The 20,301-nt window shown below is 40.1% G+C and overlaps 2 protein-coding genes across 2 annotated transcripts; both read right to left on the reverse strand.

The window, feature by feature from the left end:
• Window positions 1-1,155: 1,155 nt before the first annotated feature.
• On the reverse strand, window positions 1,156-9,198 carry LOC124252863 (glutathione S-transferase omega-1-like). Its single transcript, XM_046686535.1, is given in 6 exon segments — window positions 1,156-2,739; window positions 2,742-2,786; window positions 4,741-4,867; window positions 6,157-6,376; window positions 8,032-8,137; window positions 8,929-9,198. Coding segments are annotated over 6 exon segments (714 nt in total). The 5' UTR covers window positions 8,954-9,198; the 3' UTR covers window positions 1,156-2,548.
• Window positions 9,199-14,624: 5,426 nt separating this feature from the next.
• LOC124252851 (glutathione S-transferase omega-1-like) lies at window positions 14,625-18,473 on the reverse strand. Its single transcript, XM_046686523.1, is given in 7 exon segments — window positions 14,625-14,956; window positions 15,882-15,939; window positions 15,941-16,009; window positions 16,934-16,990; window positions 16,993-17,155; window positions 17,639-17,743; window positions 18,469-18,473. Coding segments are annotated over 7 exon segments (696 nt in total). The 3' UTR covers window positions 14,625-14,717.
• Between the last annotated feature and the right edge of the window lie 1,828 nt (window positions 18,474-20,301).

A 20,301-nucleotide genomic window follows, 5' to 3' on the forward strand; every position in this document is an offset into this window, starting at 1 on the left:
GTTTTAGCAATATTCTCAATCGACATACTGTATAGTCTGTCTCACAGTCCCTGAACCACATCACTACCATGGCGGCTAAAGCCCTAAATAAAGCAAGTCTAGATTTCACTGAATCTCTGGTCTCCGTAGGGCTCCTTTTCAATATAAATGGGATTGTTTGTTACTATCATAATTATATATATTCAGAGACTAAGCCTTAGTCTAACTAAGTGGGGAATCGTACACGGGTCTTCGGTGTGACGAGCTAACGCTTTAACCGCTTGGCTACCCCACTGACCCTCAGTTAAGAACCTACCCACTGTAATAAAGTCATTGTGTGTACAATGATAGCGTGATCAAACGAATCAGCAAATATATGCTGATATGTAGAAGAAATAAGAATGTGCAAGATCACGAAATCACTTGCGTGATGAGTTGGTTTTATACGAATTCTTTTTCATAAACCTTATAAAATATTATATTTTTGCGTGCTTTTCTTCCTTCAGAAATATTCATCATGCATTCTGTCGTTTTGTTTTGTATTCTGTTCTGTAATTGCTTTCTTGTAGTTTCCCCTTGTTTTTAAAAATCGAAATTACTATTTCTTTTCTCGTTGCTTCAGATTTCTAAAACAATCAACCTGGAAATTTAGAGTATTTTCTCGTTCTTTCAAGTTCCTTTGCTAACGTTTGAAATAACGAGGAGATTCTAAACAAATATTTTATGCTACCAAAATAGCACCATTAGGGTTTCATAAAAAACAAACTATGTTGTAAGAATTGTATTCTTACCTGAGGACAAGATATTTATGCTGAAGAAAAAAAATTGTGCGAAAATTCGAGGCCTCCAAGAATGCCTGAATGTCACCCTCTAAACAGTTCTATTAAACAATTATAGTGACATACATATTGTTTTAAGACAATTGACTTACCGATTTATGAATGCCCAATTGGCAAATAGACATTCGTAAACTTTTGCACACAGATAGACACACACACACACACACGCACACGCACACGCACTCGCACTCGTTTTTTCTCGATTTTTCCGTGACAAAATGAAACACAAATTGTTTGATGGTTGCTTTGAAGACGTTAATTGGCATCGATCGAGTCCGAAGTTTTCAGTGGATTGTTTATCTGCATTACGGAAAACGATAAAAGAAATTAAACAAAGTTGATTAAACAAATTCTTTAATTCATTATACTTTACTCTGTGATAACACACGAAAGTGTGAAGAAATTCGAAAGACCCTAAAGAACATTAATCAAGTCTCGCAATTATGACATTACACTGCTCAAAATGGCATAGAAAATATCACATGAAATATAGGTATAGAGAGGCGCCAAATTTTAAGCACTATGTAGTCATTAAAACTAAGGTGAGTTGGAGTCGTATACGGTGATTCATAGCCACGTTGTCAGGCACGGTCGGTCTGGTTCAAACATCTGCAAGCCACCATGATGTTTGGACTATTGTTTACAGTGACATCAAAAACCAATTATTATTACGTTGTTCTGATTGACATAAAGCAATACCAAATCGTATTTTCGAAGACCAAGTTCACCGTGTCAAAAGACTCAATTGTAAAATTTCACATTTTGACTGTACATACAAGGGTGTCACATTCTGACTGTACATAAAACGATGTCACATTGACAAATGGATGTCAATGACATTGGCCAATCCTGAAGCAATTCTTTCCAGCTTTCGGCCCGAATTTCACAAATGGCGACTTGGCTTTGAAATTCATTTGACAAATTTTTGTTTTAGAATTTGGAAACTCAACAAAACAAGTCTGAATTGTTAAAGGTGTGGTTAAGAATGTATGGCAGTACTGCTCACGGGCAAATGTCATTCCATTGAAGCTGGAGATACTGTCGAGCTGACACGCGCTGAGTGGTCGGACAACGGGTTTTACGTGACCTGAAATTGACTGGTTTTGTTCTGCGGTTGTTAGAACTAGGATCCGATTTTAATGAGATTGCATGTACGTGAGCTCGTCACACCAGGAGTGTTTGTCCTTGAGAGCTCGATGGCATTGGCATCATGGCACCAACATCCATGTGGTAGCTTTAGACCAGACAGGATCAGTTGAAGTTGACCTTGAAGGTATTCGTTTCACAAGGTTGCCTTGGTGAATAATGACATCACTATGTTATTGTATTACACAGCGTTTAGTTGAGAAGGTTAGACAACTGTGATAGTTGGAAGCAAAAGAACGAAACGCTGCCAGAGTGGACAACATTAATCCGGACATCATGCTATTGCATTCATGAGTAGGTTATTATGGCAAGACGTTTTCACATTTATTACCAATTTACTGATATCAGTACTTCTTTTAATCATAAATTATTTATTTAAGGATATCACGTTTTGGGTATCACGAAATGCATTAGTAACATTAGTGAAAGATTTATATCGCCGAATGAAATAATATCACAGCAAAAAGTGATATCATTATATCGGTATCAAATTAATTGTGATATCATTTGTCATTATAACAATATGATCAATGTTGTCGTTAATCAAATCATCTACACAGTTCTATCAAGACACAGATGCTCATTCAAAGTCCCATGTCATAGTCTGGTTTTCCAGCTATGGTTGTTTCCATGATATGGACATGTGTTGGTGTATCCCAGCGACACTTCTGCACAGCTGGTACCGTCCCCATCTTTTCAATCCACTCGGTTAACTTAGGGTACCGGTCATCTGTGACCCTCGCTCCCTCCACTGCGTGGGCCACGGCGTCAAACTTTCAGCGTGAGGCCAGATCATGAAGTCGACCATCTGCACAGAGCTGCCTAAAATGTAAATAGAAGACATTGATATGGATCCACATACCTAATAGGAATTCTAAGATGTTTCGCTAAAAAATCAAAGGCGCCGACAGTACTTAATCGGGCGATAAAGTACATTTCTTGCATGACGTCAAACTGTAATGACGTCACTACGCCATTCTTGTCTGTCCCCTCGTTATCAAACATACCCTTGATAACCGACGCCACGATGCATGGCAGTTGTCATCGCCTCGAACAGCCTCCAACAGTAACCTACTCCGCGGCATTCGTAGTTTAAAGGTCACATGCAACCAAAAAATCAAACATAATTCAAACACAATTATCATTTATTCATGACATATAATATACATTGTTCATTATGAAAAAAACCATATAAACAAAATTATAAGCGTACAGTCGCAAATTAAAAGTGCAATATTTTGTACTTGGGTTTACTTCCCTAGAAATGAAGCAGCCGGGATACCGAACCCAGTCAGAGCGGGTGGATGTGCACTCAAGTGTAACAGCCGGTTCATTTGCAGATGCCATCACGGCTCATTGTGTGTGTATATATAGAGATGTTGGGTTTCGTAAATACATGCTCATTATTTTGTGTATAACATTTTGCAATCAACAGACATCATAACATGTCATGTGTACAAGTCTGTGTAATTACATAATGTGACAGAGACCGAACTCGGGCCAAAAATCAATGCGTTTTGTTTATGGTGTATACCCTGATAGGTGTTAAGTTCAAATTGCATGTGGTCAGTGATCGTAGTTGTGTATTGAATATTGTCATTAGCAGACAGGCAGGCAGACACATAGGTGTCAATAAAACAGACATTGAGTTTTGTCTGTGACAACGACATATCTATATCACAATTAGAAATTCTGTCAACGCTAAATAATGACATTGCTTTTCAGTATCGAACTGAGAAAGTGACTCGGTAAGAACAACGTGTCGTGAAATAGACAAATGAAATTATATAAACAGTTAAATCGGTAATCTACTGTCATAACATATAAAAAGCTCGCGCCTGTGAGATATCAACAAAACATTAGAAAAATAGCTCACACCAGGGATACTCTACAACTTATATAGTCTCCCTGCTCACACCAAAGCCTTCACCGAGTATTCACCGCCAGCGAAGGTTTTCTGTCTTGCAATGTCGAACGCCTCACTGGTTGACACATAGCTGAGTAGATCTAGATCCTGACAAGGTTCTTTTATGTAATGAGTAGATTATTTACTATTTGTTTTGATTAGACTACTCCTGCTCACGACCTTATAATCCGGACAACCCGCTCCAAGCTGCGCGAACCTATTTCACTGCGCATGTGCTATGAGCGCAGCTCAGCCCAGCTGTTGAAACCACTTTTCCCCAAGCGCTGGGGAAAATTAGTGAATCGTTTGAACTCCGATTTCGCGCGGGGTTTTTCATTGCGTTATTTTTGAATTTGAAGTTGAATTTGCAGTTTTGATGATTTGTTTCGGTAAGTCCATACCGAAAGGTATAAGAATCTGCAAAGTTGTGTTTTACGTTGCATGTGACCTTTAACTATGATAGTTCAGGGCGAAAGTGTGCTTTATTACACTATACATGGTGGTAGAGCCAACTGTATTTCTTAATTAACATCTTCTCAAAGTACTACATGCCCCTTATGAAGAACCTCTTGTCTCTAAAATGATAAAATAAAATCATAAAATATAATGAAAAGGAACCCAGAGACTTTCATTTTCATGAAATTGTGGTAATCTAGACTTACTACATATTCTAGAATTGCATGGTCTTTCTTGGATACATTTGTTTCACGGTCTGACAGACTAATGCCCATTGGAGTAAATGTGCCGTACACTGATCTTTTTGCGGTTTCCATGAAGTGGATTTCAAACAATGTGATCCGGAGCTCACTTCTTATCACAATTTCTTGCATAATCGTTTTTCTTGACAAGAATAGGTGGAAATATTCTTACCACCAAAGAACGGGGTTCCTCTCTTTGCAAGTTCCTTCTCCACTTGACCAAGAGCATCATGGAATCCTTTAATAGCTTCTGTTGGCACATCTTTGCTGTAAGGCATCTTGTACAAAAGGGTCACTGCCTGAAATGTGCAACATTTGTATGCGAGTAGGGACCTATTTCTTCCAGTGAATTACATTATTTTAGTCAGCTAAGTCCGGATTACAAAGCATTGTTCTCATAGGAAGTTGATTGTTAGGACAATTTTGCCGGGACTCAGATATTGCCGGGACTCAGATATTACACAGAGTCCGGATTTGACAGATTCCACTGTATATACAAAATCATGCTGTGATACTAGATTCTCGACGATAGCAAGTATGAGTTTTCTCGTAGGTTATTTATGTGCCCTACATAACGTAAACAGTTTAAGCTTGGGAGGAATCTTGGGACGCATTGCGGGAAATTTGTAACCCATAAGGTTACATTTATAATAAAATAATTCCGTAAAAATATGTCATCAAGACTAGGATCTTAGAACAATTTCTCAGCTCCCCAACACACAAACTACAATCCATTTGGTAAGCAATATCTTTCCATGGCAAATAGCACAGCACCCATGAATATCCGGGTTAGAATTGGTCTTCAGCAACCCATACTTGTAAGAGACGACTAACGGGTCCAGGTGGTCAGGGTCCCTGACTTTGTTGACACATGTCATCGGTTCCCAATTGTGTAGATCGATACTCATGCTGCTGATCACTGGATTATCTGGTCCAGACTCGATTATTTACAGACCTCCGCCATATAGCTGGAATATTGCTGGGTGCGGCGTAAAACAACAAACCAAACCAAACCAAAATCAGCAAAATCAGGCCGAGAAGGATAGGTCATGGTGAATTCATTTTACTGTCTCTCTCCCATTGTTGTGGTAAACTTTTTGTCCATCAGATTGTATTTACAATGAAATAAGTCCTTCAAAATATTTAATGAACACTAGCATGTTCAAAACAAGAGGAACAGTGTCCCCCTCCCAATAGACCCACGCTACAATGCATTTGGTAAACATTGTATTTCCGTAGCAATCAGCGCAATTCAGGCCAAGAGGAATCGGTCATGGTGAACTCAGCCTGAAGTCACCACCTTCATTCAACTGTTACGGTAAGCCTTCTGACAAATGTCAAGAATTTGATTTTTATCGAAATTCTTCAAAGGCATTTAGAAGTTGGCGTAGTAATACAAGACAAAAGTTTCTGGGCTAGTTATTGCCCCTTCTTCAGGTGGAAAATGATTATCCACCTGGAGAAGGGGCAAGAACTAGCCCAGAAACGTCGTGGTAGAAAAATAGAGAAGTTGTTATCCATAAGATTTGTCTTGTATTGATTTCTATTGCATTACTTGCGCCATTTGGATTGTAAACCAGATTGTTACCTTTCCAAACAGTTCCACCACGATCCTGTCCCGGGCTCTCCTGTACGGGTCAGTGGGGGTCAGTTTGTTGTTGGGGTACGTTTCATCCAGGTAGTCAGAGCAGATCAGGGACTCATAGATCACTTTGTCGTCTTGTTCTAAGACTGGAACATTGCCTGTAGGGTTCCTGTCCCAGAACCAAGATGGCTTCTGCTTCAAGTCAATGTTCACTACCTCGTGTCTGGTGACAAGACAAATGCTTTTTTGAAGCAATGTTGATCTTGAATACAGGGGATTGTAACGCACAAATAGCATCTGTATAAAATCATATATTGACACTCCTGGAGTCTTAGGGCTATGTAAAACGCAGGATGTAACGAGGTCAACACACCAAGTTGGTTCCAGGACGAATGCAAGAAAGTTCACTGTATATAGCCATATAAAACTATACATGTAGTCAATAGATTTAGATGAGGCATAGATGACAAAACATTAGGCTGTAGTTTGGGGCTAATGTATTTACTGTCAAATCGGATCAATTTCTGTTTTCAGTGCGGGGTTCGAAGGGACACAGTCCCGATTGATATGAACCTATGAATAAGTGCCGTTAAACTCCTTATGGCTTTATTTTTTTGCTTTTTTGTTTTTTGGGGGGAAGGTGTTTGGGGGTTGTGTCCAGGAAATAATGGCGATGAACCAGCTGACAGGTGCCATCGATCAAGCGAGTTTTTATGTACTCGATGCAATTAAGTGGTAAGGTAGCAGTACAAATTCTGAGTAGGGACATTGGCGCGGTGAGAAAAGTTAGGGTGTTTAGAGTTTCCGATGAAGCCAGCTCCCAAAGCGCATGCTTTGGATTTTGTCATCCTTGTCTCATTTGGTAGTTTGGCAAGCTTTATGCGATACGATGCACGATTCATTTGTTTTATTATCGATTCAAATTATGTCGATTATTATTTTGATGCTGCTCAATGTCTCATATAAACTTTTACTAAAGCGTGTATAATTTATTTGGCCCTAAGACCGCCCTGATAATAGGTCTTGTACCTTTTGGCCTAAGATAATACATTGAGCCAAATGTGATTGGAAAGACTAGACCATGCTAGCCGCATAACCAATCAGAAATATCGCAACTTCCGTATCGAGAAACGTATCGTATCGTGACCTCAGTATCGAGATACGTATCGTATCGTTACCTCAGTATCGAGATATGTATCGCATCGTGACCTCAGTATCGAGATACGTATCGTATCGTGACCTCAGTATCGAGATACGTATCGTATCGTGACATCAGTATCGAGATACGTATCGTGTCGTGACCTCAGTATCGAGATATGTATCGTATCGTGACCTCAGTATCGAGATATGTATCGTATCGTGACCTCAGTATCGAGATACGTATCGTGTCGTGACCTCAGTATCGAGATACGTATCGTGTCGTGACCTCAGTTTGGAACTGTAAGCCGTGACCTGACCTCAGTATCGAGATACGTATCGTATCGTGACCTCAGTATCGAGATACGTATCGTGTCGTGACCTCAGTATCGAGATATGTATCGTGTCGTGACCTCAGTATCGAGATATGTATCGCATCGTGACCTCAGTATCGAGATATGTCTCGTATCGTGACCTCAGTATGGCTAGTGAGAACCTCTAGTGTATGCTGAATCTTATGTGTCCTTATGAGGAAGATCCTGTCTCGCATTCTCAGAATAAAGACGGAACCTTATTTGTCTTTCAACGTTACTAATAGCAAAGGGGACGGTTACTAATGGTTAAAGCATTGGCTCTCTTCGGCTTAAAGGGTGTTGCTGGAATATTGCTAAAAGCGGCGTAAAACCAAACTCAGTCAGTCAGTCTTGGCTTAAGGATATTTAATCTCTTATGTATACTCACTCGATTTTCTTATGAGCTAGAACAAGTCTCGCCCTCTCAGAAAAGGGGCAGAACCTCATGCTGTAGAGCCTCAATTTGCCCGCGGCGAGGGGCGGAAAGGCAGACGCTGAAACCAATAAATACTTGATAGAGTGAACCAGACTAAACTGTCAAGAGTACTCATAACGTGGTATTTAAATTTGAATCTTACAGATCACATACCCGTACTTTCGTTCCAATACTTCTCTCAACCTCGAGCTCACTACTACTCTAAATAGTGCTTGCTTTGTTAGGGCGTGTGCATGAACGTTTTTCACAAAATATGCTAATTGGAATATAGAACATTTTATTTTTGTCGTACGTAAAATGTAATAAATTAATAGAACTGGAATCTTGTTGACTCCAATTTCACACTACTTTCTCTCTCAACCCACCCTCCATTTCATCCACCTCAGGTCCCTGATGATCCGGATTAGAATTGATCTCAGTAACCCATGCTTGTCGTACGAGGCGACTTAAAGGATCGGGTTGTCAGGCTCGCTGACTTGGTTGACACATGTCATCGGTTCCCAGTTGCGTAGATCGATGCTCATGCTGTTGATCACTGGAATTTCTGGACCAGACTCGATTATTTACAGACCGTTGCATATAGCTGGAATATTGCTGAGTGCGGCGTAAAACAACAACCAAACCAAATCATCCCACTCAATGCTCTAAGCCCCGATCCAAATTCCCACGTAAAAATATACGCCTACGTAAGACTGCAGCCGTGCAGACAAAGACTAATTAGATTAATTCTGTAACGATAACGCAAGTAGGCCATATACATCTGACGTATATCTACACATAACACCAACTGGAGACCTGACCAATAAGCAGATCCCAACGTCGGCAATGTAATGAACAAATCGTACTCACTCGTTGTGTAGGACTTCTCAGTCATGGCGAAACTGTGAATGGTTTAATTCAACGGCGTTGTTCAATATGAGAAAAATATCAGTCACAATGACTTTGCACAATTTGTCCTCACTACGCGCCAACTGAAATAACCTGTGCAGGTGTTACAAGGCAGTTGCTAAATAAACGCCAAACTCAGCCGTCTCAAGGCCGTTCATGGTGTTATCTAACCACTGTTTAGACAGCTGAGATATGCAACGTTTTTTGTGCGTTACCAGACGTTGAGTGCACAATCTGAAATACCCAATACGGGCTAACCTTATTGGATCTCCTTATTCCGAAATCCTTATTGTCGGGGATTACTGCTGGGGTCGCATACGTGTGCATGGATCGACATTTGTGAATCCGGACGATTTCAATGGGAACACAACCATCCGGACGAACAATAATACTTTCCCATTCACACTATTGACACACTGTTGTGCACTCTTTTGAAAAAAGAGGGTTGCAGACTTCATTTCACCAGAGTTCAATGGTCATTTAATAAATTTTCAGGGCAAAGGGGTGTGTGAGGGGAGGTGGGACACACACACACACACACACACACACACACACACACACTCTGGATCCGCCTATGTTTTCTATGAAGCAAACACCAATTATCACCTGTATAGCAGGCTAGGTCCCATACTGCCTACAGTTCCAAACTGCCTAAATCCCAAACTGCCAACAAAAATATTGTAGGCAGCGTGGGAAAGGATTTTTTGCCCTGTAGAATAATGGAACAGCCCAATTATCAATGAAGAATGGGTGTGTCGTTTGGAGCAAGGTAGTAGTAGTTATTTGCTTTAGTTAATGTCGCACACACAACTAAGGTATTTCGGCGACGGGCTAGTACACTTATTAGGAAATAAGGGAAACAAAAATAGAAATTTTGAAAGAGTGGTGTTACTAACACACACACACACACACACACACACACACACACACACACACACACACACACACACACACAAAAAACCAACTGAATATTTGAGGGAAATTTGAATGGGATGCCGAATTAAAAAGGTAATAAAAATATGAAATAGGTAAAGAGTATAAAAGATTTTGAATTTAATATAGATGTGGTGTAGTAAATGGTTATTGTTGTATTTTTTAACCAACCCATGTTTTAAAACATATTTATTAAGTGAATAATGATAAATATATAAAAGGTAAAAAATGAACTTGATATAAATAGAGAACTGATTAAAGAAGTTAAAAGAACATATATACATATTTATAAAAAAATTAAAATGGTAAAATGTGGTATTATTGCTTTTGTTGCTAGATTGTTTGGTATAATTGTGTATGAACAATCCATTAATCTCCCGGCAAACTCCAGTATCCAGCAGAACTCGCAGCCATAGTTCAGGCCTTGCAAACAACATCTGACCAAACAAACACTACCATCTGCATTTTTACGGATTCCTTAAGCTCAAAATTTTCTCTACAACAAAAAGACCAGATCTAATAAATAACATATACAGAAGAATGCTATACCACCAAAACAAAAATAATCAAATACATTTTATCAGTGTCCCGTCACATATCGGAGTCCATGGCAACGAAATGGATATCCTTGTCAGTTGTGTGTAATTGTGAAACCAGTAAAAGACTGTAAAACCAGTAAAAGACTGTAAAACTTATCAATTGTTCATGATATATCCATGTCTCCATGAAAAGACTGAGAATTCTCAGAATGAATAAAGATGTCTTACAAACCAACACTTTTTTAACTTCTGTAGGCAGAGTGGGAAGACACCATAGAACAGGTCAGTTCATTAACCAACTAACTGGTCGAGTTCATGTTAGCATGGGTAGAACAGGTCAGATCAGTGTATTCCCATTAACTTCACTTTCTGATCACTGGATCATGTTGTTTTAACCTGTATCATGTTGTTTTAACCTGTAGGCAGTTTGGAACTGTAGGCAGTATGGGAATACACCGTATAGCATTACCCATACGTAATGGGCGATGCAGCTTATTACATTTCCTGTAGCCTCCAAGGGGAGGTTACTGTTCCCACTTACAGCTGATTGGCTGTTTCAGAAATGCTTTGATTAGCTGCAGGAACGTCTTTCCCCTTTCATTCTCCGAAAACATGCCACACACGTACGAGGCTTAACATTTACAACGTTAAACATTCCAGCGAAAACATTTATATTTATTTCCAAATTACAATATAACTTTGCACTTGATATCAACATGCACACAAAGCATGAATTCATCTTTAAACATTGAATTTGCTCGAATGAGCGGCTGCATCCTTGCAAAAACAACGTAAACAAAATGGCTACATTCAATTTCTAATAAACTGAGGTGCATCCCTACAAATTAAATCATACTGGTAATGCAAGTTATTGGTCAGAGAACATCCATTCAATTAACGCATAACCAATCACAGAAAGTCTACGCTGAGACATTTCCAACATCCTTTCAAGTTCCAGTTCTCCGACCGATCCTATTCAGGCAAGTACCTGTTGCTTGATCAATGTCCATGGACCCCCTCGCCACTGCTGACTGACCCTGTTCAGGCAAGTACCTGTTGCTTGGTCTATGTCCATGGACCCCCTCTCCAATGCTGACTGACCCTGTTCAGGCAGTACCTGTTGCTTGGTCAATGTCCATGGACGCCCTCTCCACTGCTGACTGACCCTGTTCAGGCAAGTACCTGTTGCTTGGTCTTATGTCCATGGACGCCCTCTCCACTGCTGACTGCTGACTGACCCTGTTCCAGGCAGTGACTGACTGTTGCTTGTTGTCAATGTCCATGGACGCCCTCTCCACTGCTGACTGACCCTGTTCAGGCAAGTACCTGTTGCTTGGTCAATGTCCATGGACGCCCTCTCCACTGCTGACTGACCCTGTGACCCTGTCTATGTCCAGACGCAAGTACACTGCTGTTGCTTGGTCTATGTCCATGGACGCCCTCTCCATTGTCGCTTGTAAATCGAAAGTGACATCAGACAGTCTTAAATTCATCGGTACAAAAACATGACATTGGTATGTCATCTATTTCACAAAACACAAAAATAAATGTGATACACACTCTACTTTCCGGTCCAATTCACGACTGTGCATTGAAAACAACCATTCCTACGTTTGTCCAGTTTGCCAAAAGAACAGACTCCTTCCAAACGACGGTGTGTCCCGGACCCTCATCCGATTCCGAATAAGACTGCACTACCGTAAACTCTTTTCCCCAGCACAGATCGTTTTCGTTTGGTTTCAATATACATGTGAACAATAACTGGTAGGTTGTTCTGGAAATTCTTGTACATCAAGGTCAGGGACCTTCCAGTGTCTGTATCTGACATTTACTGTTGCTCATTTGTTCACAGATTCAACCGTTCCTTGTTGTAGAATCGTTTTATGTCATTAGTTAGGTGATGACGTAGGAATCGTTTCCACTCTGTAATGACGTAAACCTATTCCTAGAATGACGACTCCTAAACGGACCGGTGAAATATTTGAAGCAAACTGCACGTGTATGTCTATCATTTACCCTATATCATGTACATAAAAAAAACCTGTTGATACTAAATGGAAACAAAAAGATTCTCGATGCTAAATATTTGGAATGCTTTGTTTCATATTCCTAGAAATCGATGCGTTTTCATTGAAGTACTGTATTTGACTACCGGGGATCATTATGCAGTTGGATTGTGCTTCGCCAAAATCCCTGGAATTTGGTGCCGTTTCACGTTTTAAAGTGTGTCTTCGAATCTCGTATAAAGGGTGAATGTAAGAATCGTTTTACCTTCTTGTTTAAATTTGATGATGGCCAGTAAAACAATAAACCACCCGTGACAATGAACGACCGAATAGCTGTCCCTTGTGAATCAAGTGTTGTAAGTAACCCGTTCACTCGGAGGCGACGTCGTAGCGTTGTGGTTAAAGCGTTCGCTCATCACGACGAAGACCCGGGTTCGATTCCCCACGTTACAATATGTTAAGCAGATTTCTGCTGTCTCCCGCCGTGATGTTGCTGGAATATTGCTAAAAGTGGCGTACAACCATACTCACTAACTCACTCATTCACTCGGAACAGATAAGCTGTCATTCATCACTCGTACATGATTGTCTCTGCAAAACCTATGAGCGTCTTCGCCCAAAACATAGCTGTTACTCATGGATCTTGTAACATGTGAATAAAATAAACCAATACAAAATCCAGTGTCCAAGCCTTATTAGTACAGAAAATCAAAACTCAAAAAGTATACTTTTTCATTAATTTCATCACACAAACAACGACCTGACATTGGCGAATGAATGTCAGTGTCTGTGGAAATCCGGAGATACATCTTAACGATCACTTAGCACCATGAATGCATGTCCTTGAGATTACATCGCATATGTCACTCATATAATGGCCCACGTGCAAGTTTCTAATCCGTAGGAGTCTGTTGTAATAAAAGACATAACCGTGGAGTATTTTGTTCAAAAGCAAAAGAGGGCGTCCATGGACATAGACCAAGCAACATGTACTTGCCTGAACAGGGTCAGTCAGCAGTGGAGAGGGCGTCCATGGACATAGACCAAGCAACATGTACTTGCCTGAACAGGGTCGGTCAGCAGTGGAGAGGGCGTCCGTGGACGTTGATCAAGAAACAGGTACTTGCCTGAACAGGGTAAGACAGCAGTGGAGAGGGCGTCCATGGACATTGACCAAGCAACAGGTTTGCAATGAACGCTACTAATGTAAAAGCAAATAATATCACGGCGGTTCTTGTGTTGCAAATCTGTAAAAAGCAAATAATATCACCATGGTTCTTGTGTTGCAAATCTTTAAAAAGCAAATAATATCACCGGGGTTCTTGTGTTGCAAATCTTTAAAAAGCAAATAATAATATCACCGGGGTTCTTGTGTTGCAAATCTGTAAAAAGCAAATAATATCCCCATGGTGTTTGTGTTGCAAATCTTTAAAAAGCAAATAATATCCCCATGGTTCTTGTGTTGCAAATCTTTAAAAAGCAAATAATATCACCGGGGTTCTTGTGTTGCAAATCATGGTTCTAGTGTTAAAAGCAAATAATATCCCCATGGTTCTTGTGTTGCAAATCTTTAAAAAGCAAATAATATCACCGGGGTTCTTGTGTTGCAAATCTTTAAAAAGCAAATAATATCTCCGGGGTTCTTGTGTTGCAAATCTTTAAAAAGCAAATAATATCACCATGGTTCTTGTGTTGCAAATCTTTAGAAAGCAAATAATATCCCCATGGTTCTTGTGTTGCAAATCTTTAAAAAGCAAATAATATCCCCATGGTTCTTGTGTTGCAAATCTTTAAAAAGCAAATAATATCCCCATGGTTCATGTGTTGCAAATCTTTAAAAAGTAAATAATATCGCCGGGGTTCTTGTGTTGCAAATCTTTAAAAAGTAAATAATATCACCGGGGTTCTTGTGTTGCAAATCTTTAAAATGTAAATAATATCACCGGGGTTCTTGTGTTGAAAACAGATTTGTAATGAACGCAACAAATGTAAAAAGCAAATCTTCTCTGGCCCAAGTCCTTGATCTAAGGAGAATTTCTTCGTGACCAAAATCTCTCTGAATCAGCTTCAATGTTCAGATCAATGTTTGTTTCTGCATGTGCTCCTTATACTGTATGGTGTGTATATTGTGGAAACTAATTGTGAGACCAGAATGATTCTGACGTAACACATCACTGGAGCTACACACTCCAGAAAGGCATGTCCATATGTGCAGGAACAACAGCTATATTATGTGGTCATTTGGCAGTTCTGTGAAACTACTGATTCAAATTCAAAGTCCGACGTCATAGTCTGGTTTTCCAGATTTAACTGTTTCTATGAAAAGGACATGTGACGGTGTATCCCAGCGACATTTCTGTACAGCTGGTACCGTCCCCATGTTTTTGATCCACTTGGTAAACTTCGGGTAGCGATCTGCTGGCACACTCGCTTCTTTCACTAACTGGGTCATGGCATCAAACCTTTCAGCGTGGGGCCACAGCATTAGGTCAACCATCTGGACAGCGCTGCCTGAAAGGTAAAAAGATGAGATATTCAGATGTATGAAGTAAAACTGTTAAAACTGACTGACTGAGTTTGGCTTTACGCCGCTTTTAGCAATATTCCAGCAACATCACGGCGGGGACACCAGAAATGGGCTTCACACGTTGTACCTATGTGGGGATTCGAACCCGTGACGAGCCAACGCTTTAACCACTAGACTACCCCACCGCCCCAAAAAACTGTTAAAAGATAACAATAGATCATCGTAAGGGATGAAGAAGACAAATGGTATGAAAGTGGAAGTCATATCTGAGACTATATTTTGAAACCCAGGATGTGTGTATAGTACCTCAAATGCAAATCCGATGACCTGAGCATAGGGTAGGCTATCGATATCGGCCGTAGAAATCGACAATCGTAAACCAAATATCGATCGGTTATGGATAAATATATTAAAAGTAACTTGCCAAAATATCTGAAAGATATGAAATAGTTCACATCACTGGTGAGTGGTGACAATTTGCGTCCTGAACATAATTTAGAGGCAGGCCATGATCAAAGTCCTAAATTTGATTATTCTGTGAGATAATTAATACTTTTTATCTATTACAAAAGATGATGTACAATGTTATCGATAACACAATTTTCATATCGACAATCATTAATAATTTTTCCTATCGACGATATTTCCGATTATCGAATAATTTACCCAGCCCTACCTGAGCCACGCTGTGACTAATGTCTCAGGGCATTGTGGGGTTCAATATCTAATGCCTACCTGTAGTCCTAAATTAATTTCTTTCAAAATACCCCAATCCTAAAAATAGCATATATTCCCTTAACTTGAAGCTGTTCCTTTTGGTATCATGAGCCTGGTTAGCTGACATCTTAATCATAATTTTAAAAGCCAAATCGTTTTTAAAAAGGGAACATATGGGGAAAAGATTCTTACCACCAAAGAACGGGGTCCCCTCTTTTGCAAGAGCTTTCTCAATCAGATCGAGAGATCCTCATGGAATCCCGTAAAGCTTCCTTTGGGACCTCTTTACCATAAGCTATCTTGAAAAAGAAGGTCCCTACCTGAAATGTACAACAGTAGTAATTATGCTAGTAGGGGATGCCCAGATGCCCAGGATCCGCTGGTGCCTGGTCCGGAACACTATTGCACATGCTAAGATTCTGCTTGCTTCGTTACCGCCAGGCCCCTTGCTCGTCTTTCACCACGCTTGTAATTGTGTAAGACCGGCATCAATTTAGGCTTTCATCTTGTATTTAACTGAAACTCCGTGATCTCACTGTTCACAGCTCCGATAATGACAGCATTAAGTCACTTAGTCACTACCCTTTTACAGGAAATAACTTATTGAATATCGTGTAACAATAATATTTTTATGTTTTATGAGTTTATAATAGTCACAACTATACATCATGTATAAATACAGCGTTTTATGAATCATTGCTTGGTACAAGACTGACTGACTGACTGAGTTTGGTTTTACGCCGCTTTTAGCAATATTCCAGCAACATCACGTCGGGGACACCAGAAATGGGCGTCACACATTGTACCCATGTGGGGATTCGAACCCGGGTCTTCGGCGTTACAGGCCAACGCTTTAACCACTAGGCTACCCCACCGGCCCGCTTGGTACAAGAACATGAAGTGCATAGATTTAAGTGCACGACAATAATATCGTTATGACGAAAGTAGAGTTATAGTGCCCAAGAATTTGAATAAAAGATTGCCTTTTAAAGGGACAATACTCAGCACAACTAATGTCGATACATAAGCCGATAGGGCCACGTGTGTTCAAGATACATGTATATTTGAAGACATATTGCGTCACTTTTGCACTGTCACTTATAAGGTTTTCATATCCATCACTAAATTAAAATTACAACTGTCTGGTTGTCTTTGCGGGATTCTTTACGGTAACGGAAATGATATTCCTTCAGTGTGGATTAGACTGCTCGTGTTATTTAAGTTATAATCAACGGAATTATTACCTTTGAAAACAGTTCCACAATGATCCTGTCCTGGGCTCTCCTGTACGGGTCTGAGGGGGGGTCAGTTTGTTGTTGGGGTACGCTTCATCCACGTAGTCAGAGCAGATCAGGGACTCATAGATCACTTTGTCGTCCAGTTCGAAGATAGGTACAGAGCCGTTCGGGTTCCTGTCCCAGAACCAAGATGGCTTCTGCAGCGGGTCAATGTTCACTACCTCGTGTCTGGGTGAAAAATAATCACAATCAATATTTATCATAAATACAAAATGTGTTTTTGTCTTTTAATGAAAACGGGTAATGTGTTCCAAATGTTCTTGATGGATCACACTAAGTTCCAATTCTCTTGAATTCGTCTCGCTTTCTTAGCATAGGGAATAATACCTCGAGTGTTTACTCACACTCTTTCATTGAACTTGTCTCGCTCTCCTAACATTGGCACGAGATCTCGAGTGTTTACTCACACTATGTTCCTATTTTTAACCAGTTTCGCTCCCTTGGGTGAAACCTCAAGGATGTATCAATGTTCCTATGAGCAAAACCAGTCTCGATCTCTGCGTTGGGACAGCAATTTGTGATGTGTGCACACTTTATTCTTCTATTATCTTGGACTAGAACTCTATGAAACACTGTACTCGCACTCTTACATCCTGCCCTAGAATTAGTCTCGCTCCCACTATAGAGGCACATCCTATGGTGGATACTTACTCAATGTTCTTGTGATGCAGAACTAATCTCGTCCTCTCAGCATAAGGACAAAACCTCATGCTGTAGACCCTTATTTTCCCGGAGTGAGGGGCGGGAAGGCAGAAGCTGGAACAAAAATATTCTGATACACTGACAACCGCTGCAATGACGCCTAGTCGTGATTATTACAAATCACACAGTCATCTGGGTATGGTGAACTACTTGAGAAGTCAGGTAACAGTCTAGACTTTGTGTTTACAGATATGTATCATCCCTCATCCCTATTTTGTTCTTTGATTTTGGTGCCCACAGGGATCTGTCCCACAGGGTTTATTTTAGTTTTGGGATTTGGTGGGGTTTATATAATTTTCTATTTTGGGAAACGCCGAGCCTCATAATACTTTTTATATAAAACGCCGGACACTCTTTTCTTGCCCGACTCGGACAAGAATCGAAGTGTAAAGAAAACATTTATTTTCGCACAAATTCTTTTTTCCTAGCGTCGCCAGTACTCCTGATTTTATTTTTTTTTCTTTGTCCCCATGTAACAATATTTTGTCATATTTCCACAAAACGCTAATGTGGAGAATATATATTCTGAAGACTATTTCTTTACAAGCCCAAAATATTGCTGGAATTTGCAATCATATTTTCATTTGTTTCACTAAAAATAAGCCAGTAACCGATCAATAAAACATGTGGCCCTAAGTAATGTACAATATTTGCAACACAGAACATTCATAAGGGCTAATGAAAACGTTATGATTTATATAGAACTCAACGATTAGTACTCAACAAATATACTGAATATAGTTCACGTCGACGTCTGTGTGAGAGTGTATTGTTTTTACGCCATTTTGAGCAACATTCTATGGAATATCATAACATGGAACACCAGAAATAAGTTTCAGACAATGTTCCTATGTGGGGAATTGTACTCGGGTCTTCGGCGTGGCGCTTTAGCCACTGGGCTACCCATCGCGATAATCTGAGTTAAATACTTTGTATTATGAGTAAAGCTCATCCTTGGTGTGTCCTACTCATCTGATCTTCTTGTCCCTTACTCACCCACTCGATCACAGTTTCATTCCCAAATCACACTTAATCAGAAAATACGACTCGATTATACTCGTTCTCTCACCAGTATACCATTCAATAGTCTGTCGTACAGACCCTGAAGCAAATATATCCAAGAAAGCCCACGCAAGTCTAGAAAATGTGGCAAGTCTAGATTTCCTCTGAAATGAAGAAAGTCTCAGGGCTCCTTTTCATTATATTTTTTTTTTTTTACTATGAATTTTTTTCAGTAAAATATATTCATTTCAGAGACTGGTTGTTAGTCTAACCATTCAACAACTTGACCACTCTCTATACAAGTCACCCAAACACCAGCAAAGACATTGTACTCAGTCCCCCACGGCGCTGGACGTCATTTCACAATAGCGAATCAATATCTAATAACACCAGGAAAAAATCAGGCTCAATGCCCCGAAGAGACCCCTGAAGAGGCGACCGAAACCTCTGCGACACACTCCGCATGTATACAAACACATTTCATCACTTCCACGCCCCAACCACTGACCAAAAGTTCAACAGTCCAAGCTTAAACATATTTGAGCTGGAATACATGGTTTTGATGCAAATCAACGATGTATGTATCCCACTATATCGCAACAAACATGGTGGTGTCATGGCTATCACGTGAGACAAGACGGTGACATAGTAAAAAATATACTCACTGGCTGTGTAGGTTTTTTCAGTCATGGCGATGTTGTCTGTGAATGAGTTCAACACGGATGCGGATGCATATATGCGGAAATTAGAATCCCAGTCACGATGACGAAGTGCAATCTACTCGCTGTGGAATATTCAGATGCCGGTCCACTTCAGCTCTCGCGTGGCTTGGCCGCTCTGGTTGGGTAAATGTTTACACAGTCTACATATTCAAGGGAATCTTTACCTGCAGCATTAATTTGGAATAATGCAGGCCCTGCAAAAGCCATATCTTTATGCTACCTTAAACAATTCTTGTCAATTTCTCCTTACATGGAACACAAAATATATATCTATTACAATAAACTGTAAGTGTGTGTTTAGTTATATTCTGTATCATTTACGTTGAAATACTTACTGTTGGTACTAAATGTAGACAAAAAGATTCTCGATGCGAAATTTTGGAATAATTTGTTTCATATTCCTAGAAATGGATGCCTTTTCATTGAAGTATTTGACCATCGTGGAATCATTATGTTCATTGTGCTTCAGCGCAGTTTCACACAAGTATATAAAACTGTGTCTTCGACTCTCGTATAAAGGGTGAATGTCAGAATGTTTTTTTGCTTTTAATGTTCATATTTGACATGACCAGTAAAACAAATGACAAAGAACAACCAATTATCTGTCCCTCCTGATATAAACTGTGTAAGTCACTCGCCACTTGGGTTAGCTAAGTGGTGAAACCGTTCTGTCCCGCGCCGAAGACCCGGGTTCGATTCCCCACATGGGTACAATGTGTGAAGCCCATTTCTGGCGTACCCCGCCGTGGTATTGCTGAAATATTGCTAAAAGCGGCGTGAGACCATACTCACTCATTTGTTCACTCGTGACAGATGATCCGTCATTCCTTGACACACGTATCAGCATCTTCACCCAAAACATATCCGTTCCTCATGGATCTTGTAACA

Source organism: Haliotis rubra, unplaced genomic scaffold, assembly GCF_003918875.1.
Source record: "Haliotis rubra isolate DU_JTF1 unplaced genomic scaffold, ASM391887v1 Scf527, whole genome shotgun sequence".
Taxonomy (NCBI): Eukaryota; Metazoa; Mollusca; class Gastropoda; order Lepetellida; family Haliotidae; genus Haliotis; species Haliotis rubra.